Here is a 24,804-nt window from a genome sequence, read left to right as displayed (position 1 = left end):
ACAGACGTCTTTGGTGTCCCCAAGTGGCATTTTTGTTGATTCTTTCTGTTTTGGAGTCAGATAGTCCTATGGCTTCTTGCTCTGCCTCTAAGTTTTCTTCTTTGAGGCATGTATTTGTATCACTCCCACAGTGCCTGGCACAGTGTCTTTGTCGTAGAAAGTACCTAGGCTTTGGACTGAATAAATTAGTAGCTTTTCTGCCTTTCCGTTTGACCATTCTTTCTCCAAAATAATTATCTCCCACTTTTTTCTTTAAAATATTTCCTTAAGCTTTTAGTTCACCTCAACCTTTGCCCTTTGTCCTCTCTACCATAACAAAATCTCCTGGCCATACGGTCCCTGTGTGAATTATTTTGGTCTCTGTACCTCCCATTTGTTATAATGAAGTTTGGCTTTGTCTCCATAGTATAGTATCTTTATCTGAAGAGTGACAGGAGGTAGACACAGATAGCTGTGTGCACGTACACAGGCCATGTTCCAGTCTTTGACAGATGGCTCTTCTTCCCAAGGGTTAAAATCTGTAATTTTCTGTTTTTAGAAGTGAGACTTTCCTGCAGGTCCTCTTCTTACTTGCAAAATCTATAGCCTGAATTTTGTCCAGTATCCATATGCTTTTCCCCAGAGAAGTTATAGAAGTATTAGTTTGAAAGAAGAAACGTTTTTCCTACTTCACTCTGTTGTTTTTAGGTCAAGTGCACACTTTGTTTCCCACTTATTTTTGCTAGTATCCAGATGTCACTGTATTCTTCAGTATTTATGTCCAGTGTTAGACTACTTATTTCTACAATGCTGAAGTGTCTGTGTGTGTGTGTGTGTGTGTGTGTGTGTGTGTGTGTGTGTGTGTGTAACAACCTAAGAACTGGGCACAGATTGAATAACTTTGGCCATAAAGTAACAGTGAAATATGCAATCTAGATAGATTACATAAGTCTTCTTAGAAGACTGTTCGGAACTGGGCCACATCTACACAAAGAAGGGAGGGCAAGCTTTCGAGTCCAGTTTCTACCTTTCTACCTGCCTGTGGGGTGTTATTTGTTTATGACACTGATCAGACCCAGAGCTTTCCACAGGGAACCCAATTGAGACTTGCCTCAGAGGTGGTTCGTGTTCCTGCTGGGCTCAGGGGAAGAGAGAGAGAGGCCTATCCCCTAGAAAGAGGACATCCTGTCTGTTTATAGGGATGCTGGGAGGCTTAATTAGCCTTTTTAACCCTAAATTACTGGGTCTTAAAGGAAGGGAAGTTTGTTACTAATTTGTTACTAATCAACTATAGAGAATGGTTAGCTAGGTAATGTTTCAAATCTGTACTTTGAGATATTTTTGTTTTCAAGTGTTTAAATCTTTGGAGAACTCAGAACAGATGATTTTATTCTTTCTTGTTAACTGTCTTTTAGAAGGTTATTTATTTATTTTTACCACGAAATACTTCTTCGTGTATTTCTTTTTTTTTTTTTAAAGATTTTATTTTTCCTTTTTCTCCCCAATGCACCCCTGGTACATAGTTGTGTATTTTTAGTTGTGGGTCATTCTAGTTGTGGCATGTGGGATGCTGCCTCAGCATGGCCTGATGAGTGGTGCCATTTCCGCGCCTAGGATCTGAACCAGCGAAACCCCGGGCTGCCAAAGCGCAGCGCACGAACTTAACCACTCGGCCACGGGGCCGGCCCCTCTTCGTGTATTCTTAAGGACATTTTCTGACATAACCACAAAACAATTCTCAAAATCAGGAAATATAATATTGACACAATACTATTATGTAATCCACAGTTCATATTCAATTGCATTAACTGTTGTCCTCAGCATTGGCTTTTATAGCTGTTTTCTTCCCCAGGTCCACCATCTAACCCAGGATCCCGCATTGCATTCAGTCTCCTCTAATCTGAAACAGTTCCTAGAGAATTATTTTACATGTATGATGGGGTGTACACAGTCTCAGGATTCTTATCTTCTAATTCTCCTTCTCATCCTGACTTCCTCATGGAATTCTAGAGAAAAGTACCACCTTGAGAGGAAAGGGATTGTGTTTGAATGGAACTCATTTGTGTACTTCAATTCTTCCACATTTTAGCAGCTAGTAATAGTTTTGGGTAGTCTAAGGGGATTTGTTGGCCAAGGGAGGGGAGGTGTCTAATGGCCAGGTGATGGGTTAGACTGTGTATTTTGAACTGCTTAGATCGCTAATGATCCTCATTGGTTCTGGTAGACTCCTAAGTCTCATAATCAGTTTTTATTTATATTTTATTGGAAATACTGAAAACAGTGCATCTGAAACAGATTTGGTTGATCTGTGCTTCTTTTCTTCCTTTGTGATTTGAGGAGGTAAACCACTATAGATTCCCATTTACAAATCCTTTTACCATTTAATTACTGATTTAAGTCACCTGGAAATGTCACATTTAGTAGTTTACAGGTGCAGGTCACCTGTTGCATTGAAGTAAATCCCACAATTTGTTTTTGCACATGGGAAGTCAAGAAATACTGGATCTTCAGACTTTCTGTTGCACTTTTCAGATGTAAACTTTTTACCATGATTTGCGGCTTAAATCTTTGTGGCTCTGGGATGTTCTCTAGCACCAGTAACCAATTCTCTGATTCTCCAGATAGCAATTGAGTGTTCAACAATTCAGTTCTGACACTACCTAGAGTTAGTGCAGACCCTACAGGTTAAGGATTCAGTCCCACAAGACTGCCCCTACTTCAGATACCAGTTATAAGTCCTTGACTACGCGTACTTCTGACTGACTGAGCCTAAGTCGGGGGTTCCCATGACTCCCTCCTTAGATTCAGTAATTTGCAAGAAAGACTCAAAGAACTGAGGAAGACATTTTTTTTGAGGAAGATTAGCCCTGAGCTAACATCTGCTGCTAATCTTCCTCTTTTTTGCTGAGGAAGACTGGCCCTGAGCTAACATCCGTGCCCATTTTTCTCTACTTTGTATGTGGGACGCCTACCACAGCATGGCTTGCCAAGCGGTGCCATGTCTGTCCGCACCTGGGATCTGAACCAGCGAACCCTGGGTTGCCGAAGCAGAACGTGCGCACTTAACCACTGCACCACCAGGCTAGACCCTGAGGAACATATTTTACTTATCTTTACTGGTTTATTTTAAAGGATTCAACTCAGAAACAGCCAAATGGAAGAGCTGTATATAGTGCAAGGAATGGGTGTGGGAATGGCATTGAACTTCAGTGCCCTTTCCAGGTGTGTCACCCTCCTAGTACCTTGATGTGTTCGCTGATGCAGAAGCTCTCTGAATCTCAATGTTCAGGAGTTTTTATAGAACTTAATCTCCAGCTCCCTGTCCCCATCTTGGAGGTTGGTGGGTAGAGCTGAAAGTTCCAACCTTCTAGTCACTTGGTCTTTCTGGTGACCAGTCCCATCCTAGGCTATCTAGGGGCCCCACCCTGTCACTTCATTAGCATAAATTTAGGTGTGATCAAAAGAGTCTTGATATGAATAGCAAAAGACACTCCTGTTACTCAGAAAATTCCAAGAGTTTTGGGAGCTTTGTGCCAGGAACCAGGGGCAAGGACCAAATATATTTTTGTATTGTACCACAGGCATCATAAGGGGTCAGCACCTGACTAGTATTACCATTCATTTTAGAACTGTGAGAAGTGGAGCCAGGAGAGTTTATCTCTGTCTTTAAAGAGCTAGGTGCACAGAGTGTCCAAGTCACTAGCAAAGCCAACGTGAAAACTTTGAGTAACCATATAAATACAATTATATTAGTATATTATATTTTCCTTCTAGAATATTTTGAAAATTTGAATATATGTTACAAAAGAGTAGTTATCTACTAAAACTTTTGTTACTATAAACAATTATAAATAAACTAGATACCAGTTTAGGAAAAACCACAGTATACAACCTGTATGCCATGTACGTAGAGCTGTTTTTAAAAGGAATAATTGAAAATCTAAAGTTATCAGCATCAACTCAGAAAATTAATGGTTATTTTTTGTATTATAGAGGGATTCATGTAGAGTCCCTGCTATAGTCTTATTTTTAAAAGGTTCGATTTGTTGAAATCCTGCTTGCACAGAGCTTTTCAGAATTGTGTCCGATGGGTAGGTTGACTAGATACAGAGAAGTCTTTACCAAAGTTCATGCTGAATGTAGGGCTATGAAGGGCAAACCATCCCTTCTGTGCACAGCTTGTATTTATCTAGGTTTGAAGGGACCCAGATTGAGCTCCATGGCTTTGTGATAGAATCCTTAGGTGAAGGAAGAGCCTCAGAGGGCTTGGGCTTTGGGAAGGGTCTGGTGAGGGGGAGTGGAGGTGATGGTGATGGGGGAGTTTGAGAGAGGACACCATGATTTGGCTTCTCTCCAAGCTTCTTCAGTCTCATTGTCTTAGATAAATCTGATCTGCTTTTAGGCTGATCTGGGCTCAGGGCTGGCTTGAGCTCCAGGAAGCCTAGGGAAAGGGGGTCATCCACACCCCTGACATGTGGGCCCTTATCTCTGTAATTCCCATTTTAAGAAGTTAGAGTTGTATGGAAAGAGATACAAGGCTCATAAGTTGAATGGTAGTATGTTTAGCCAGAATTGCTTTTACTTCTGCAGCATCCCTTGTGTCCAGAGATCTGGGGACCTTACTTACTTTCTTTTTTATACCACCCTCGGATTACACTGATCTGATGTTTTAATATATGTGTGTGGGGGGGGGGGTGTGTGAGAGGGAGAGAATTTTTCAGTGCCCAGATTTCTCTGGGGAGCAGTGGCTTTTCATAGCCAAAGCTGTCATTCCTGCTTTAGCTCATATCTTCCCAACTCAGTTGTTCCTTCTCTCTCTTCTCTCTCTCTCTCTCCCTACCCTTCTTTCTTTTTTTCTCTCCCTCCCTTCCTCTCCCTTTCTCTTCCCCCATCCCCCCTCTCTTCTTGTTTTTGTTTTTTTTTTTCCCAGCTGACTCCATGGAGAATGAAATGAGTCTTTGATTTGCTCCCCTCAGCAGTGGCCTTCTAGTACTTTTACGCCTACTTATTCAAAATGCCTGGGACTGACCCTGCAGCGATGTGTTGCTCAGTGACTTCTTGGATGAAGGGCCTAAGTCGGGGGAATTTTAAGGGGGAACACAAGAAGCCTCAGCCCTTGGCCATTTAAAAGGGGGTGATACCAAACCTGAAGTGAGTTCACTCACTCGTTGTGCAGCAAGCCAATCTCTGACACCGGGTGTGGTGGAAGACAGTAGGAATTTTATTACTGCACAGCGCTGAGCAAGGAGAGTGGGCAGCTAACGCTGAAATCCCAAACTCCCCGAAAAGCTAAAAGGAAGGGTTTTTATTTGGGGTTTTAGGTAGGGAAGGGGGGGCATATGGCCTTGCTGGTCGGCAGTTTTCCCACCAGCCTGTATCTCCTTGGCAGGGAGGAGATAGTGACTGCAGGTGCTTGTCCTTGGCAGTGTCTGTCTCCATGGAGGATAGTGGATTCTGGAGCCAGGAAGCCAGAGAGTAAGCAGGGAATGAGTGTTTTGGTTTTAACTCCATATATGCTGGGTTTAATGTAGGGAAACTGATGTCAGGGGGGTGTATAGGGCCGGCCCTGTGGCCCAGTGGTTGAGTTTGCGCGCTCCACTACAGTGGCCCAGGGTTTCGCTGGTTCGGATCCTGAGCGCAGATATGGCACCGCTCATCAGGCTGCATTGAAGCGGTGTCCCACATGCTGCAACTAGAGCAACCGCATCTAAAAAATATATAATGTGTACTGGGGGGATTTGGGGAAGAAAAGCCAGAAAAAAAGAAGATTGACAACAGTTGTTAGCTCAGGTGCCAATCTTTAAAAAAAATAAAAGGGGGTGTGAATAGCAGAGATTCAGTGGTAAAAGTAAAACTTTGACTGCAAATATAGTATTAACTTCAGTCATTGAGAAAGTTTGCTCTTGATGGTTAATTACATTTATAAAGTAATCGGTGTATATCATTTATATATCAGATTAATCTTGTAATTTTTTATTTGAATGCAGTATAGAACTGTTCAAATATTTTAGGATGTTCATGTAATGTGAACATTTTAAAAATGCTGGTTTTTCTTTCTTTTGATACCTGAAATTTAGGGGAAGAGACCCTAGATCTTAGAACAGTAGTTCTCAAACTTTTTGGTCTTAAGATCCTTTTATACTCCTAAAAATTATTGAAGACCCCAAACTGCTTTTGTTTATATGGGTTATGTTGGTCAATATTTGCTGTATTAGAAATTAACTGAGAAATAAAAAAATACTCTTTTAAAAATAATGAACTCATTATATGTTAAAAATTTTTTAAATGAAAAATAACTATAATTTCCAGAACAAAAAAATTAGAAGAGTAGAATTGTTTTACACATTTGAAAATTTGAAACTATCTGGCTGAATAGAGATAGCTGGATTCTCAGATCTGCTTCTGCGTTTAGTCTGTTGTGACATTGTTTTGTTGTTGATTTATTATATTGCTGAAGTACATGAAGAATGTAGTTGGAAAAGGGAGGACTGTTTTACTAGCCTTTTCAGATAATTTTGTATATTCTTTGATACTATACCAAAACTCTGACAAGTGGTAGTTTCTTCAAGATTAATTGTAATATGGAATTTGAAACTATATCAAGGAACTTTTTGTATTGTTACATTAAAATCCATTGGCTATCTTGCACTTTGAATGTCTCTTTAACTCATGCATGTTTTTGACTTTGTGGCTCCCTTGAAAGAATCTTGAGGACCCCAGGGGTCCCTGGACCACCCTTTGAGAACTGCTGTCATAGACTCTGGAAGAGATCTTGAAGATGAACTCAGGCCCATCTTTCTTCTGGGCTAGAATAAGAGGGGTCATGGAAGCTGAGGGAGAACTGATTTGCCCAAGGTCATGTAGCTAGTTTCCCATAGAGCTGTGGCTAGAATTTAGGTTTCTTGACTGATTGTGTAAACATGGCTCCAGTGCCTCTGCTGTGCTTGGTGCTGAGTCCCCCTGGGCCTGGCCCCACTGCATTGCCTTGTGGAGAGAGTTGTCTCCTGTGGCCCTGCTCCTTGGAGTCCTGAATGTGTTTGTTCACCTTTCCTTCTTATTTTGTCTTACGTTCCAAATTGTCATTAGATTTCCAAGTAAAATATTTTGAGTTGTGTCAGTTTAGCTCTGTGGTGCTTTGTATGTATTAAATGTGTTTTGAAGTAAACATCAAGTCTTTGTATTGCACAGGAGAGGTGTTTTGAAATAACTTTAGAGACTCGCAGTGGATCTCTTCAGCAAACTGGAAGAATCTTGTTGGGTACCCAATTAGTACCATACTATATGTGGACTGAACTCTTTTTTTTTTTTTTTAAATCTTTGCATTATATAAATTCTTTCACTAATGGGTTTCTTCGAAGGGATATTGCCTAAAGTTTTGGATTGAGTGTTTTCATGCTCTTAAAAGACTTTTTTTCCCCTTTGTAAATTAGTGTAAATGTATGGTTTTGTTTATATTCTTAGTGGAAAAAAAAGTGAGTGGCTCTTGCTGTGGAATTGCTTTGAGATCATTGAGGAGATATGCTACTACTCAAGGTCACCAAAATTAATGAGGACATGGCAGTTTGGAATGGATTGTTTTATATTAGAGTTGGATCAGGATGCTGCTGAGGACCACAGAGACATCTCTGAGTTTGCATGGGCTGCCCCGCAGTGGTGAGGCAGTATGGATGTCCGCAGTTTTGTGATTTTCACTGTAAACTTTCCAAGCATGGTGTGCTTTGTAAATAAAAGTTTTGATAGTGTGTTTGTGTGTCTTTGTGTAGTTTTTTCCTCCTGTGTATTCTTCCCCCCAGGGGTGTGTCTAGAGACTGCCCACATGATTAATTCTGCTGATTCTTGGCTAGGCACCACTCTATAGATGGGTGTCATTGTCTTTGAACTTAGCAGGGCAGAAGAACCTTTTCCTTTACTCTCAAGATTGCTGTGAGGAGCTGGACTGGGATTGGCTGTGGGTTTCTACATAATTGTAGCTTCCTTTTAGCAAATCCAATATATTAAACTCTAGACATTAACATATAACTTAGGGATTGAATATTTGCTTTTCAGAGTGGTTTTCTTTAGAGTTCCTTTAAATAGCTAGTTCTCCAGTTTCATGAAAACAGAATTTGATTCCCAGAATTGGCTTTGTAGGAATACAGGTCCTCAGTAAGGCACAGCACAGCCATAATCACTCTCCTAGTTTCTCTGTGTTAGAGGCAGAGCTCCTCTTCATTGGAGATTGAAGCCGTGTTTCACGTGTGATGAGGAGCACATGGGGGAGATGCATTTTTCCCTTATCAACTTTTTCCCATATGTCTGTCTGATAGTTCTACTAAGAGCTAATTTCTTGAATCAGGGTTGCCTTTCCTGTGTTCTGAAAGGCTGTACCCACATAGAAGTGTCTGTGTGTGGGTGGAGCCCCTTAGAGACAGTGTAATTGACTGTGCTGCTGCTCCTAAAATCAGCTTTTCTCCTGCCATTTTCCCTTTGTTGCTGTTTTGAATGAGATCAGTAACAGCAAAACCTGCCCCTTAAGTAGTTGGTATGGTTCTAAAGAGCTGAGAACAGCATTCATTGTGTCATCTCTGTAAAGAAATTTAGTGGCTCATGGAAGGGAGGGAAAGAGAAAACCCCAATCTGATAGGACTTAAGAAATCTATCACTTTGCAGTTTCTTCTCTGTTATGGGTGTCTGATGGCCTAGGTACTATTTTAAAGTGTCTGTTTTTAAAACGTGTTGAGTAGGGGGCTGGATCAATGTTTCCCGTATTCTTATAGTATGTGTGGTTGTTGGATGTTTAATTAATGTTTGCTTCTGTCTGTCAGGAGCTGAGTTGTTTTTTTTTTTTTTTTTGAGGAAGATTGGCCCTGAGCTAACATCTGTCCCCATCTTCCTCTTTTTTTTTTTAATATGTGGGACGCCTACCACAGCGTGGCTTGATGAGCAGTATGTAGGTCCCCACCTGGGATCCGAACCGGTGAACCCCAGGCTGCCGAAGTGGAGCGCATGAACTTAGCCAGTACACCACTGGGCTGGCCCCTGATGTTATTTTGAAGATGTTTGTTAACTGAGGGTTTACAGGAGGCTTTTCCTTGTTACTGCTTACCTCTAAGTGATTGTCATTCTTCCATCACTACACAACTTCTTCTCTAAAATGACATTCAGATTACCTAGAGGTACTTGCTAATTGAAAACTGTTCTCTAAAAGCCACTCTATAATCTGCCAAGCACACTCTAAGCAAAAACTTATCTCAAGCAGTCGGATGAAACAGGGGTTATGCAGATCATGAACACTGACTTCCAAACACAGAGGAGTTGCTGATGAATTATCATTATACTAGTGTTCAGAAACAGATTTCACCATGAATGTCCAGAAATTTCACTTCCGAAACTGCTGTCTAATTGATTTACTACTTCCTTTCTATAACCTAATGAACTAAAGACATAGGATAGTCATTACCTCAGAGATCTGGAATCTGCTTTGTCACTCAGTGAATGGTAGCTCAGCATTAGTTATATTAATTTGTATTTGTGGATCACCTTTATTCCCTGTGCCTTAATGCCCGTTGTAGATGTTTTTGGAGGTGTATTATTAATGCAAAAATTTAAATTTTATTACTAAACATTTCACAGCTGTTCTTTGTTTTAATTGTCTTGAGGGGCTAAGTATGTGACTCACTGGGACACACACTCATAATTCCTGTGGTTTTTAATTGAGCAGTCTTAAGTTCTAGTTTTCCAAAACTCTAGAGGATCCACTTTCCTTCATTTCGTTTCTCTTTCTGTTCAGGAGAACATAGAAGTTCTGTTTCAAATTGTGTCTAGACCTTAATGAGAGATTTCAGTTCTGGAATAGTTTTTGTGTTGTGTTTTCAGTTTTTATTTTGGGAGATGGGAGGAATTTTAAGATGACCTGATTGTTAATGTGGTTGTCTGCAACCGTTTGTTTTGTAAAAGATTATTTGTCGGGGCCGGCCCGGTGGCACAGCAGTTAAGTTCGCACGTTCTACTTCTCAGTGGCCTGGGGTTCGTTGGTTCAGATCCTGGGCGTGGACGTGGCACCGCTTGGCAAAAGCCATGCGGTGGTAGGCGTCCCATGTATAAAGTAGAGGAAGATGGGCATGGATGTTAGCTCAGGGCCAGTCTTCCTCAGCAAAAAGAGGAGGATTGGCAGTAGTTAGCTCAGGGCTAATCTTCCTCAAACAAACAAAAATTATTTATCTTGTGCCCTTTCCCCACATTTTATTATGAAAAATTTGAAATGTACAGAAAAATTGAAAGAATTGGTCAGTGACTTTTTGTATTAACATTTTGCTGTATTTGCTGTATCATAGAGCAATCCATCTAGCTTTTTTTAAATTGAGGTATAATTGACACATAATGTTATGTTAGTTTCAGGTGAACAACATAATGATTCGATATTTGTATATATTGTGAAATGATCACCCCAATAAGTCTAGTTAACATTTGTCACCATACGTAGTTGCAGAATATTTTTTTCTTGCAATGAGAACTTTTAAGATTTACTCTTAGGAACTTTCAAATATGCAATATAGTATTATTAACTATAGTCACTATGCTATATATTACATCCCCATGACTTATTTATTTTATAACTGGAAGTTTGTACCTTTTGACTCTCTTTACCCATTTTGCCCACTCTTCCATGCCTTGCCTCTGGCAACCACCAGTTTGTCCTCTGTATCTTTGAGGTTTTTTTTTTTTTTTAGATTCTGCATGTAAATGAGATCATATGGTATTTGTCTTCCTCTTTCTTATTTCACTTAGCATAATGCCCTCAAGGTCCATCCACGTTGTCGCAAATGGCAAGATTTCCTTCTTTTTTATGGCCGAATAATATTCTGTGGTGTATCCATATACCACATTTTCTTTATCCATTCATCCATCGATGGACACTTAGGTTGTTCCCATATCTTGGCTATTGTAAATAATAATGCAATTAACATGAGGGTGTATATATCTTTTTGAGTTAGTGTTTTCATTTTCTTCAGATACATACCTAAAAGTGGAATTGCTGGGTCATATGGTAGTTCTATTTTTAATTTTTTGAGGAATCTTCCTGCTATTTTCCATAGTGGCTGCACCAATTTATATTCCCACTACAGTGCACAAGAGTTCTCTTTTCTCTACATCCTCGCCAATACATGTTATTTCTTGTCTTTTTGATAATAGCCATTCTAACAGGTGTGAGGTGATATCTCATGGTGGTTTTAATTCGCGTTACTTTGACGATTAGTGATGTTGAGCATCTTTACCTGTTGGCCATCTATGTGTCTTCTTTAGAAAAATGTCTATTCAGATTCTCTGCCCATTTTTTAATTGAATTTTTTGCTATTAAGTTGTATGAGTTCTTTATATATTTTGGATATTAATCCCTTACCAGATATATGATTTGCAATTATTTTCTCCCATTCAGTAGGTTGCCTTTTCATTTTGTTGATGGTTTCCTTTCTGTGCAGAAGCTTTTTAGTTTTTAGTCCCACTTGTTTATTTTTGCTTTTGTTGCCTTTGCTTTTGGTGTCAAATCCAAAAACTCATCCTCAAGACCTATGTCAAGGAACCTACTGCCTATGTTTTCTCCTAGGAGTTTTATGGTTTCAGGTCTTACATTTAAGTCTTCAATTCATTTTGAGTTAATTTTTGTGTATGGTGTAAGATAGTGTTCTGGTTTCATTCTTTTGCTTATGGCTGTCCAGTTTTCTCAACACCATTTATTGAAGAGACTGTCCTTTCCCTGTTGTATATTCTTGGCTCCTTTGTCGTAAATTAATTGACCATATATGCATGGGTTTATTTCTGGGTTCTCTATTCTGTCCCATTGATCTATGTGTCTGTTTTTATGCCAGTACTGTACTGTTTCGGTTACTATAGCCATCTAGTTTTCTCTTTACCTTGTTTTTTTCCCCCCTCAAGAAGAAATGACCTGTATAGCTAACAGTAAAGTGGAGAGAGACAGACAGAGAGACATGCACAGTGCCTGGCATGCAGTAGGCATAGTAGAGCAGGTTGGCAAATGAGGGGTGAATGTGAATGAATGAATGATCTGAATAGGACATGCTTCTAGCTCCAAGATACAAAGAAACAACTCCCAGATAATTCCTTTACTATTGGGTCAGGAGGTGAGAAACCAAAGAAGGCAAACCGCTTTGCCAGGTAGCCCATATGAAGCCTTCAGTGAAGGTCAATGTGTTCAGCATGGCTACTGGAGTTCAGAAGAGGGAATATGATCCCAGAAGATAGGGTGAGTTGACAAGGGCTTCTTGGAAGAAAGAGAGCTGGAACAGGGCCAAAAGATAGGGCAGAGCCTGAGAGCAGAGCTGGGCACAGGGTCATTCTGAGCCATGAGGAGCCTGAAACTCCTGACATGCTTGAGAGAAGTGACAGTGTGGTGAGTAGCCAGCTGCCCACTGGATGCCCTTCACTGGGTGATTAGAGAGTGGACTGTCTTCCTTGTAGTGCTTCAAGGCAAGACCCACTCCCCATTCCCTGAGTACTCCCAGTTATTCCCACTCCAGGGCTCTGCCCTTGCTTCTTACTCGCCTGGAACACACTCCCTCCAGATATCTATGTGGCTCCCTTCTCCTTCTGGCCTCTGCTCAGTGAGAACTTCCCTGACCCCTGACCCCCCACCCCCAGCCACCATATAAAATAGCAGCTTCTTTTGGGACAAACCAGTCTCCTAGAACTCCCCAATATGCTGTGTTTTGCTTCCTACTGTGTCCCCAAAGCCTAGTATAGTGCCCGTGATTATATATCCATATATGTATAGATATGTGTTTCTCTCTATATAGATATAGAAAGTTGGTGCTCAGGAAATAGTTGATACATGAAGGAATGATCAAATGGAAATTCTGAGATATATAGTGTGTTTATTTGTTTGGTTGCTTTAAGATATTTTCTGTGCAAGCAGCTAGGAGAAGCTTCAGCTGGGCAGAGAGCCACCAAAACATATCTCAGGGCCAGTGTTCTTGTGGAGAAGGTTGAGGTTTGGGTATGGTTAGCTTGCCCTGGGAATTCATCCTTGGCATTTTGTCTTTGAAAGATTCATGCTCCTAAGTGAAGTCCTTGGTGATTCTAATCCCTCTTGTCCTCCTTTTAGAACCCCTACAGTGGGCCATGAGTCGGTAATGCCCACTGAGGACCTCTGGGAGCCATGTCAGACGAATCCGCCTCAGGGAGCGATCCAGACCTGGACCCGGACGTGGAGCTGGAGGATGCGGAAGAGGAGGAGGAGGAGGAGGAGGTGGCAGTGGAGGAGCATGGCAGGGATGACGAGGAAGACCTGCTGGATGGTGAGTGGCTCTAGTGAGTGACAGAGGTTGCCTTATCTTTTCTTCTAATGGAATTTTTGCTGGGAGAGCATGGTGTTTCCACTTGGATTTCTTAGATCATCCATCATGAGAAGGCAGAGACTGTGAACACAGCAACAATGAACGCGTATGCTCCTTCTCAGGAAGCTCTCTACATAAGCCTCACCTTAGAGCTGGAAGGACCTTTAGCATTTAGCTCATATTTGACAGACATGCAGACTCGGGTCCAAAGATTTGAGAGTGGAGCATACTTGTCCAAGTCATGAAGGAATCAGTGGCAGAGTCCCTGTGGTGAGACTTTGTGGTCTGGGGGTCGCGGAACCATCAGGTGGCCACAGATAGGCATAGGGGTAATTTTGAGTGGTCTGTGAGTTTCCTGAAGTTACACTCACAATTTTGCTTGTGTGAACTTGAGGAAATTATCTGGGGAGAGATTCTCAGATAGGTTCACCACGCCAGAAAGCTTATTGCTTCTCCTGCAGTGCTGCTCTGCCTTCCAGCCAATGACTATAAATTGTTCTGATAGACCTCCTTTGGACTCCAGTTTGGTTTGCTTTGCTCACCCCTTCCTTAGCTCCCAACTTGTTGAAGGGACATTCGACTTTTTCTTTTCATCTTCAGTCTAATATTAGGTCATCTGGCCAGCCACAGGGCTTCTCAATTAATTCCAGCCTTTCATGGTATAGGATTTGGTTGTTTGTAAGCTTCCTGTTGACTGAGGAATAAAGTTTTTGTTTGTTTATAACAGATCACCCTAGTTGAACTTAACATTGTATTAGATCATCATTGCTTAGATCTGAAGGAGCATAGGAAAATGTGCTCCTGCCATTCTCCACATTCCAGGAGGATGAACATTGATTCTCTTTCTTTGCTGATGTTAGTATGTTCAGTTCTCATTCATCCTAACAGCTGCCATATGGTTCAGGGATCAATTTTCTCTCATTTATACTGTCTAGAAGTCTCTGCCCCCTTTCCACGTCACCTCTGGCAGGGAAATTACCATTTCACCTTTTTTTCCCTGACAGCATTGTTTGCTGTCTACTGCTAGCTTATTCAGTTGGAGTCTCCCCAAAGCTGGTTCTGTAGATCCCTTCTGTAAAGTAGAATGAGTAGAAATAATGGAAGAGAGTGATGTGAGGGTGTACCCTCAGACTATCTTGCTTGGCTCTCATGGTTTCTAAGATGGCATTAGAGTCCCCAGGTATCTGCATCACCGCTTGCTTTTTATCATTTGGGTCCTCAGAATTATATTTTCAGACACCCCTAGAACTCCTGTGAGGTGTAGATTGCATTTTAGATGCTGCTGGTGAGTATAACATATATATGTATATATGGTCTTCCCTCTGGTCATCCCACTGTACTAATGGGCAGAGCAGCCAGCTTTCTAAAATTGGGAATTTGTTGTTATTAGTGCTGTTGAGTCAGTTCTGCCTCCTAGTGACCCTGTGTACAACAGAGCGGAACCCTGCCCAGTCTTTTTGCGCCATCCTCTAATCTGCTGGCACTATATCAGACAGCGCTCCACTGTTATTCATAGGGTTTCCTTGGCCAATTTCTTTGAAAGTGGGTGGCCAGGTCCTTCTCCTAGTCTTAGTCTGGAAGCTCTGCTGACTCTTGTCCACCATGAGTGACCCTGCTGATATTTGAAATACTGCTGGCACAGCTTTCAGTATCATAGTAACACGCAGCTGCCGCAGTATGACAACCAACAGATAGATGATCTGGTTCTCTGAGCAGGAAACGAACTCCGGCCGCTGGCAGTGAGAGCACCAAATCTTAACCACTAGACCACCAGGGCTGGCTAAAATTAGTAATAGCTATGAATAATCTTGTTTTAGCTGGTATAGTGTAATGTAGTCCTTTTGTTTTCTTAGCGCAGTGGTTCTCAACCTGGGATGATTTTGCCTCTCAGGAAACAGTTTACGTTTGAAACGTTTTTAGTTTTCAGGACTCCTGGGGGGTGGGGTAGGAATGCTACTGGCATCTTGTGGGTAGAGACCAGGGATGCTGCTAAACATCCTACATTGCGTAGGACAACTCCCTCCTAAACAATGATTATCTGGCCGCAAATTGTCAATAGTTCTGAGGTTGAGAAACACTTTCTAAAGGGAAACTGTTACTTCAGCCCTTTTATTTGAAGTTTTGTCTCTATTGAATAACAGTAGCTCACTTTTATAGTGCTTCTTCATAGTTTACACAAACATCTGAACCATCTTAGTAACCTTTTCAAAAAACTGCCTTTTGACTTTGGTAATCCCCTCTATTGTGTTTTCTTTGTAATTTCTACTTTATGATATTCTTCCTTCTACTTTTGGGTTTATTTCACATTACTTCCAAGCTTCTTAAGAGTGTGCTTACCTCATTTCAGCCATTTTTCCCCTAATAAAAGCATTTAAAACTATAAATTTCCCTCTATTTACTGCTTTAGCTCCATCTCCTCACAAGTATTTTGACACACTTTATCTTACGTGATTATCTTGATAATCGTATGTGTTAGGTAGGGCAGATGCATTTTACAGATGAGGAAACTGAGGCTCGGAAAGATGAATGGCTTACTCAGTGTAACTTAGCAAGAAAGTAGCAAAGCTGCACTTTTGGTTTTTAAGGTGATGCTCCTTTTACAAACCCATGCTGCCTCTGAGATCATAGATTCATATAATTCCCTTGCCTGTGATGTGTTTGCTTTCTTTCTTCATTTGTGCTTTGAGGGAAGAAGTTGATTGGTGATATTGTTGACCAGAGGTGAGAGAACAATCAGAAGAAATAGCATGGGGGTTGGCCCTGTGGCTGAGTGGTTGGAGTCACACACTCTGCTTCGGTGGCCCAGGGTTTCACCGGTTCGGATCCTGGGCACAGACATGGCACCGCTTGTCAGGTCATGTTGAGGCTGTGTCCCATATAGCACAACCAGAGGCACTCACAACTAGAATATACAACTATGTACCTGGTGGGGTGAGGGCAGGGCCTTTGGGGAGAAGAAGGAAAACAAAAAAGATTGGCAACAGATGTTAGCGCAGGTGCCAATCTGAAAAAAAAGAAGAAATAGCATGAATAAAGGCAAAGTAGAAAGGAAAGTATGGCATATGCTAGAGAGTTTAGGACAGTTAGAGCTGTCCTATTTGGTATAGAACTGAACGCAATAGGGGGATGACTGGAGCCTGTGGTCAGATCATAGAGGAGTTTAGAAATTTTTTGTTTTTTTAAGGATTGGCACCTGGGCTAACAACTGTTGCCAGTCTTTTTTTTTTTTTTTTCTTTTCCTGCTTTATTTCCTAACCCCCACCCCCCCACATAGTTGTATATCGTAGTTGTAGGTCCTTCTAGTTGTGGGATGTGGGACGCCACCTCAACGTGGCCTGACAAGTGGTGCCATGTCCGCGCCCAGGATCCGAACCCTGGGCCACCTCAGCGGAGTGCACGAACTTAACCACTTGGCCATGGAGCCAGCCCCAAGAATTTTTTTTATAGGTAGCATGAAATTGATGAAAAAGACTGAGGAGCATTCATTAGGCTTTTGACTTTAGGAGTGTTATTCTAGCAGTGTATAGAAGAGATGACCTGTAGATAGGGAAGACCAGTTAGGTCTGTGGTAGAACTTTATGGGAAGAGTTAATGAGGATTTGAACTGTTGGGTCAGTTGACCTGCACTGAAGGAGTAAATGGTCAGGTTTGTTGCAGTAGAGTTTATAGGACTTGGTGACTTATTGGATATCTGTGTCAGGTTGAAGATGGAATAGGTAAAGCCTGGGAGGATGATGAAACTTTTACAGAAATGGGAAGAATAGGATAGGGAGTGGATGGAGGAGTTAAAGATATATTTACTTTTGCTACATTAACTTTGGGCATTGTCTCCTCCTTGGCACTGACCTTTGAATGTTAACTTGTAGGATATTAGTCTGAGAACTGACTGTGGTAGAATATGGACGCTTTGGCTTTTGGGGAACAGCACCATGAATTTGTCTTCAAAAAAGTGTGGAGAAGACAGTACTTTCTGTTTATAACACTTTAGGAGACCTATGGTGTGTTGTGAGACATTTTGGATTGGTTTTTCATTCCCCTGTTGTTCTTTTCTCTTGATGTCTGTGCTGGGCTTTCTCAGTTCGTTTGGAATGGTGGGGAAAGTTGGGTGTCAGCACCTTTGGGGTCTGTTGTTATTAGAGGCAGAGGTTCAAAACCTGCTGCCTTTGAATTGGCTTTCCATGTGCAGTGGTTTTTCCGGCTCAGTATTTTCTTCTAGCTCAGCTTCAGGTCTACTCTTTTGCCCCAGATAAGGCACTTTGAAATATTTAGATGAAGGGAACTCCTAGAATAATCTAGCTTTACAGAAAAAGTTGGTTTTCACTTGCTGCTTAATGTGATCCAGTGGATGTGAAAGTGTGGCATGACTGATGCATGTCACAGTCTTATGTTTTCATGGCTGTGTAAGGAGATTTTCCTGTGCCTTGATGGTTCATTGACACATTCGTTTTTCTCAATGTCATTCCACTCTTTCTTTTTTTTTTGGTGAGGAAGATTCGCCCTGAGCTAACATCCCTTGCCAATCTTCCTTTTTTTGCTTGAAGGAGATTGTTGCTGAACTAACATCTATGGCAGTCTTCCTCTATTTTATATGTGGAATGCCACCACAGCATGGCTTGATGAACAGTGGTAGGTTGGGATCCGAACCCGTGAACCCTGGGCCCCCGAAGCAGAGCATGTGAACTTAACCGCTATGCCACTGGGCAGGCCACTCATTCCACTTTTTTTTTTTTTTTGAGGACGATTAGCCCTGAGCTAACATCTGCCGCCAGTCCTCCTCTTTTTACTGAGGAAGACTGGCCCTGAGCTAACATCCGTGCCCATCTTCATCCACTTTATATGTGGGACGCCTGCCACAGCATGGCTTGCCAAGTGGTGCCGTGTCCGCACCCGGGATCTGAACTTGGCGAACCCTGGGCTGCTGATGCAGAACATGTGAACTTAACCGCTGCGCCACCAGGCTGGCCCCTCCACTCTTTAAACCTACAGTAGGTTCTTCCTTTCATGGTCTTCGCAACTATAGGTGATAAGGAATCTGGATCAAGAGGTATTTTCAAGGGTTTTTCTGTCTGTACAAATGGCAAATATCCTAACGTTGTTTCCCCAAGGTAGTCTTGTCCTCCTGCAGCAGGGAGACATGGGAGAAAAATAACGAGAAACCTGGGCCTAAATATGTGCTAGAGGTTGGGGGGTGGGGAAGGTGCTTAGAATTTAATATTTATTTAACTAGAACTTCATGTGTTTCTTGTTAACATTCATCTGGATTAATGGATCCAATTCCTGGTTTCACTCTGCAATTTCAGTTGTTCTCCAGGTGTGGAATAAAGCTTAGTTAATAATGCGATTCCCTCTTCCCTTACCACTAGCACTTCTTTTAGGCTACCCTTATTCTTGTGGAGTATTTGCAAGGAAAAGCTAGATGCCCCATTTCTTTTCCTTTGGTATTACCTCATTACCTGTGCCGATTTCTCTGGGCTTTACCTGGTTCTCCAGCAGGGGTCCTGGAGCCACCACTACCCTTTTGTTCTGAGAGCACTCTGCTCATCTAAACTGTTTGGCTCTGCAGTCACTTAGAACCCTTCAGTGGGAAAGCCCTGATTTAAGTTAATCAAGATCTGGACACAGACTGACTTGATGGACACATCTGTTTAGAACATATAGGCTGTTTTTTTTCTTCCTGTTTTATTCTTGTCTATTTCACATGGCATATCAGGATACTAGGATCTTGGAATTGCAATTAGATGCATAGCATGCTTAGTCCATTCTGGAACCTGCTTCATAGCCATGTTGTTGGCAGAAAGCTAGCCTCCTGGATGTTGACTTTGGCCTCAGACTGACCCCCTTCACCTTGGACCACCGGTCAAGGAAAGCTGGTCTCCTTCTCCACTCCTGGGTCTCTGACTCTCCTGCAAGGAGTTTGCTTTTTGCTTTCTCTCTGAACTCTTCTATTTGTCCTCTTTGCTTGCAATATAAAGAATCGGGGGTAAAGTGTTCTGTGCAGAGGGCCAAGGCAAAGGCTCTGGGGTGGGAACACATTTGCTTGTTTAAGAATCAGAAAGGTAGAGGCCATGGCAGCTGGAGGTAGAGAGCAAAGGGCAGAGTGGTCTAGGATGAGATAGGCAGGGGCCTGAGCGTGTGTAGGGCCAGTGGTGGCAGATTGAGATGTACCTGGAACCCTGGATTTATTTGCTTGGATTCTAACAGATGCTATTTTCAGACTCTCACCATGAGTTCTGGACAGATCAGTAAATAGCAGCAGTCTGCAGGAAAAGTCATGCTCTCTGAGCAGCTGGAAGTGGAAGAAGTGTAGGGGAGCCTCCAGAGTTTTTAACTAAGATCAGAGTGGGTGGTTTTTGTTTCATAAAGAATTGCGCCTGGGAGGAGAAGTTTCAGCAGTCTAAAGGGAATCCCAGCCAATGTTTTCTCCCTCCTGTGGAAGCCCCCAGGGCCCTTCACAAGGCAGTGTAGGTTATGGAGGTTGTAGTTTTCACCATTTATTATGGTATTTCTGTTGTATTAGACATCCCTATTTTGAGCCTAGATTTCTTCCTCTTCTAAGAATAGTTTTAAATTAATATTACAAACCCTGTGATTGTCTAATGTCCTCGATCCTCCTTTGGAGAATGTGTCTGGAATTTGCATAATATTTAAAAATCTATAATGCCAAACTACTTGTTGACTTTACTATTTAGCAATAACTTTCTGATTATGAGTAATATGTGCTTATTAAGTAAATTTTGGAAAAATACAGAACATTATAAAGGACACAAAAATTATTCATAATATCATCAGCCAGAAATAGCAAGAGTGCTGATATTTTCTTATATTTTTTCGAGTCTCTTTTCTATGCAAACATTATTTTTACAAAACTGGAATCCTATTGTGTATCTGTTCTTGCAGGTGTCATTTAAAATTCTTCAAAATCAAAATTGTTTTGTAATTTCATGGCATTTCATTTATGTTTACTTTTCTAAGTTTTTATTTTTAGCAAATAAAAAAATAAAAGGATCAGTAGTTGTCAGGGGTATAGCAGGAAGGGAAGGATGAATCGGCATGCAGAGGATTTTTAGGGCAGTGGAGCTACTCTTATGATACCATAATGGTGGATACATGTCATTATATATTTGTCCAAACCCATAAAATGTACAACACCAAGAGTGAACCCTAATGTAAAGTATGGGCTTTGGAGAATAATGATGTATCAGTGTGGGTTCATCCATTGTAACAAATGTACTACTCTGATGGGGAGTATTGATAATGAGTGAGGCTATGCCTGTGTAGGGGGAGGGGGTATATGGAAAAGCTCTGTACCTTCTTCTCAGTTTTGCTGTGAACCTAAATCTATGGGAATGTTTTGTGCCTTCAGTCTTTCACCCAGTGTTTTCAGCTTTCATTTATGATTCTTGCCTGAATCAGTTATTAATATTAATTAATATTAATATTAATAAGTTGTGATTTTTTTACTGATTCTATATACCTTCTACATTTATTTACATTTTTTGGTAGATGAACTTCCTTCCCCACTTTTTTTTTTTTTTAACATCAGTAGGGTCCCAGATTCTTTAAAAAAAAATTTAATGTGGTAGAATCCATTCCTGTTATTTATTTTGATGCTCATATTGTCCCAGATTTAGCTAGTGGGAGCCCCTTCCAGCTGACTTCTGTGTTCCTTTGACATATCCCTTACAATTTGTGAGCACTTCCTTTTCTTTCTGGCACAATAATATGTTCCAGGCCAGCTTATATTTCTCTGTTTCAACCTGGGAATTGGCCTTTTCTCCAAGGAATCCTGGTTTCTTTTAGAGGGGAGTGTTATTTAGAAACCAAGATCTGGGCTGTACATGTGCTCACTACCTCTGAGGTATTATTGGTTGTAGGCTCTTCTGGTGGGTAGAGCTAGGAAATACATTTATTTTAAACATCATGTATTCATAAAAATATTCTTAATTTTAATTCTTTTTCCGTTCCACATCTGTTATCTCCCTTCTTCCATAGTGAGAACCTGGCTTCCAGCAGCATCATTGTGTTTACTCATTTGCTCAGTCCTACAGTATACTCAAAATAGTTTCAAATAGTTCCACTACAAACAATGATCTAAGTAAAGTTCAAGTTTTTCTTTCCTTTTAATATGTCCCACTGAGGCTGTGTGTATATTCAGAGTACTCTATAGTTCAAAAGTTACCTGGAATTTTTTCCTTTTTTTTTGAGGAAGATTAGCCCTGAGCTAACATCTGCTGCCAGTCCTCCTCTTTTTGCTGAGGGACTGGCCCTGAGCTAACATCTGTGCCCATCTTCCTCTACTTTGTACATGGGACACCTGCCACAGCATGGCTTTCCAAGCGGTGCAGTGTCTGCGCCTGGAATCTGAACCAGCAAACCCCCGGCCACTGAAGCGGAACGTGCACACTTAACCACTGCGCCACTGGGCCGGCCCCGATTTTATTCCTTTTTTTCCATGTTTTTTCCTTAGCTTTATTGAGATTTAATTGTATGCTATGTGTATAACCCTGAAACCATCATCAAAATCAAGATAATGAGCATATCCATTACCTCTGAAAGTTTCTTTATGCCCCTTTGAAGTCCCTCCCTCCCCTCCCTGCCCTCTAACTCTGTCCCTAGGGAACCACTAATCTGTTTTCTGTCGTTATTGATTAGTTTATATTTTCCGTAACTTTTGTATAAATGGAACCACGTAGTATATTCATTGTCTTTCCAGGGGTCTGGCATCTTTCACTCAGTGTAATTACTTTAAGATTCATCCATGTTGTGTATGTACGTCAATTCTTCATTCCTCTTCATCACTGAATAGTATTCCGTTGTATGGATATACCCCAATTTGTTTATCTATTCCTTGTTTTTTTGGGGGGGAGGTAGTATCCTCCCTTTTTTTTTTTAACTATTACAAATAAAGCCACTATGAACATTCATGTACAAACCTTTGTGTAGACATATGCTTTCATTTTTCTTGGATAGTGGATTCTGTCACCTCTATTGGCTATCCAAGTATGGGGGAACATGGAATTGAATAGAACTGAGAATAGAACCTGGTGACCTTTTGCTAGAAACTTCCCTTTAGATGAACCGTTGAACCATTAACTCATTCATTCAGTGAATAAGATTATTCATCTGTCTGTGAATCCAAGTGACTATTCTCCAGCCTACAGACCACCATCTATTTACAAGATTATCAGAGTAAACATTGTAAAATGCTTTAGTTGAAATCAAGTTCTTGTTAGAAAGGTACCTAATAGAGTCTGTTAGGAGTCAAAATTGCTTGAAAGTTGTGTAACCCAGTGAGTATCAGTGCCTAAAAGAGTGGCAGGTCTCAAAGAGAGCAGGGGTGTCAGGAGAACAATACAATGTGTGAGCGTGGCAAAGGGGAGAGGGATGCATTCATTCAATAATATTTACTGAGCATCTGCTCTTTGCTAGGCATTGTCATAGGCATTGAGAATACAGCAGGGAATAAAAATGCCTCTCCTCATGGGGATTTTCATTTTAGTAGCCGGAGATAGATGATAAGTAAGTATATAAACAGTATGTCAGAAGATGTTAAATGCTATGAAGAAAGGGGGACTAGGTAAAGTTTGAATGAGGGGTGATGCTATTTTATGTAGAACAGTCAAGAACAACCTCACTAGATTAAGTGACTTTTGAGTTGAGCCATGAAGGAAGTAAGGGGGGCTAGCCTGGTGGTTGTCTAGGGAAAGAGCATTCCAGGCAGGTAGGATAGCAAGAGCAAAGATCCAAAGACAGGAGCTTTCTTGGTGTGTAGGAGGAATACCAGGGAGCCAGGGTAGCTGAAGCAGAGTATACCAGGATGAGGGTGGTGGAAGAGAGGCCATGGGGTCAGACCGTGCTGGGCTTTATTCTGTGAGGTGGGAGCCATTGAAAGGTTTGAGAAGAGGAATGGAATGATTTGACTTAGGTTTTTAAAAGATCACTCTTGCTAATATGTAAGGAACAAGCTGTAAGGGAGATAAGGGCAAAAGCAGGGAGCTTAATTAGGATATTGCAAAAATCCAGACAGGAGGTGATAGTGGCTTTGTGGAGGAGGAGGTAGAAGTACTTGGATTCTAGGTATGTTTTAAAGATAGAGCCGATAGAATTTGTTGATGAAACGGATGTAGATTGTGAGAGAGAAAGAGGGAAGATTACGATGGATTCCAAGGTTTTTGGATTGAATAACTTGAAGATGCCATTTTCTGAGCTTGGGAAGGTTGTGGGAGAGGCACAGATTGGGGGCAGATAGGAGTTCAGTTTTGGAGACATGTTAATTTTGACATGTCTTATACCTTCAAGTCCAGAAGGCAGTTAGACGAAGCTGAAGTTCAAAGGAGAACTCTCCATTGGAGATAAAGACATGGGATATATCTGTATATAAATGGTGCTTAAATCATAGGGCGGAATGAGATCATCCCAGGAGTAAGAGAAATGATCTGAGCAACTAAGCACTGGGCACTCAGAGATGTGGAGGGGATGAGGATGATCTAGGAAAGAAGACTGAAAAGACATGGCCACGAGGTAGTAGGAAACCCAAGAGAAAGATACTAAGGAAGCCAAATTAAAAAAAAAAAAAAAATCATTGGGGCTGGCCCCGTGGCCGAGTGGTTAAGTTCGCGTGCTCCGCTGCAGGCGGCCCAGCGTTTCGTCACTTTGAATCCTAGGCTTGGACATGGCACTGCTCGTCAAGCCACGCTGAGGCAGCATCCCACATGCCACAACTAGAAGGACCCACAACGAAGAATATACAGCTATGTACCGGGGGGCTTTGGGGAGAAAGAGGAAAAAAATAAAATCTTAAAAAAAAAAAATCATTTCAAAGAGGAAGTGATCAACTGTGTTAATTAAAGGCTACTGATAGCCCTGGTAGTCCGAGACTAAGAGTTGAACATTGGATTTAACAGTGTTGTGAGGGTCGTTGGTGCTCTTGATGAGTGGTTTCAGGGCAGTGATAGGGCCTCAAACAAGAACAGCTGAAAATTGGAGACCCCAAGAAAAGACAACTCTTGAGGAGTTTTGCTATGTAAGGAAACAGAAAAAAGAGGCAGTAAATGACAGGGTAGTTGAGAGCAGGGAAAGGCTTTTTTTTAAAAGTTAAAAGATTTTATCCTTTTAACTTTTTGCCAGTGGAATTGATCAGGTAGGGAGGGAGAAATTGATAATGCAGGAGAGATTGAGGGCAGTCCATATTGGCTCAAGCCACGCTGCAACTGTGGCCTGGGAAAGCCTTTGTCTCAGTGCCTTAGTGTGTAATAGATAGAGAGAGGAACATCCCTCAGGGCAAGCCAACCATCTTCATCTAAACTTTTGTGATCTTGGCCAAGTCCTTTGGTTCTCTTCCATAAAATGCAAAGTCTGTCACCTGAACTCTAGATCTGTTGTTCTCTTGTTCTGGATGAATACAGGAAGGATGGGCATCTTTTTAGGAACAAAAAGGAATCACCAAAGCAGAGAAAAGGGCTGTGAATCAGCCTTGGGGAGCAGTTAGGCCATA

General features: G+C 41.4%; 1 protein-coding gene across 3 annotated transcripts in view; it reads left to right on the top strand.

Annotated features, from left to right (window-relative positions):
* The window catches only part of LOC106830746 (RAD54 like 2), a 159,053-nt gene that overhangs the window by 25,637 nt on the left and 108,612 nt on the right, over positions 1-24,804 (top strand). For all 3 annotated transcript variants that reach the window (XM_070493518.1, XM_014840549.3, XM_070493519.1), the window contains exon 2: positions 13,079-13,271. In XM_070493518.1, the coding sequence (XP_070349619.1) occupies positions 13,133-13,271 (139 nt within the window). In that variant the 5' untranslated portion in view covers positions 13,079-13,132. The remainder of the gene's footprint in view (positions 1-13,078; positions 13,272-24,804) is intronic.

Source organism: Equus asinus, chromosome 21, assembly GCF_041296235.1.
Source record: "Equus asinus isolate D_3611 breed Donkey chromosome 21, EquAss-T2T_v2, whole genome shotgun sequence".
NCBI lineage: Eukaryota > Metazoa > Chordata > Mammalia > Perissodactyla > Equidae > Equus > Equus asinus.
The sequence above is the reverse complement of the archived record's forward strand: the minus strand, read 5'-3'. Positions and strand labels throughout refer to the sequence as shown.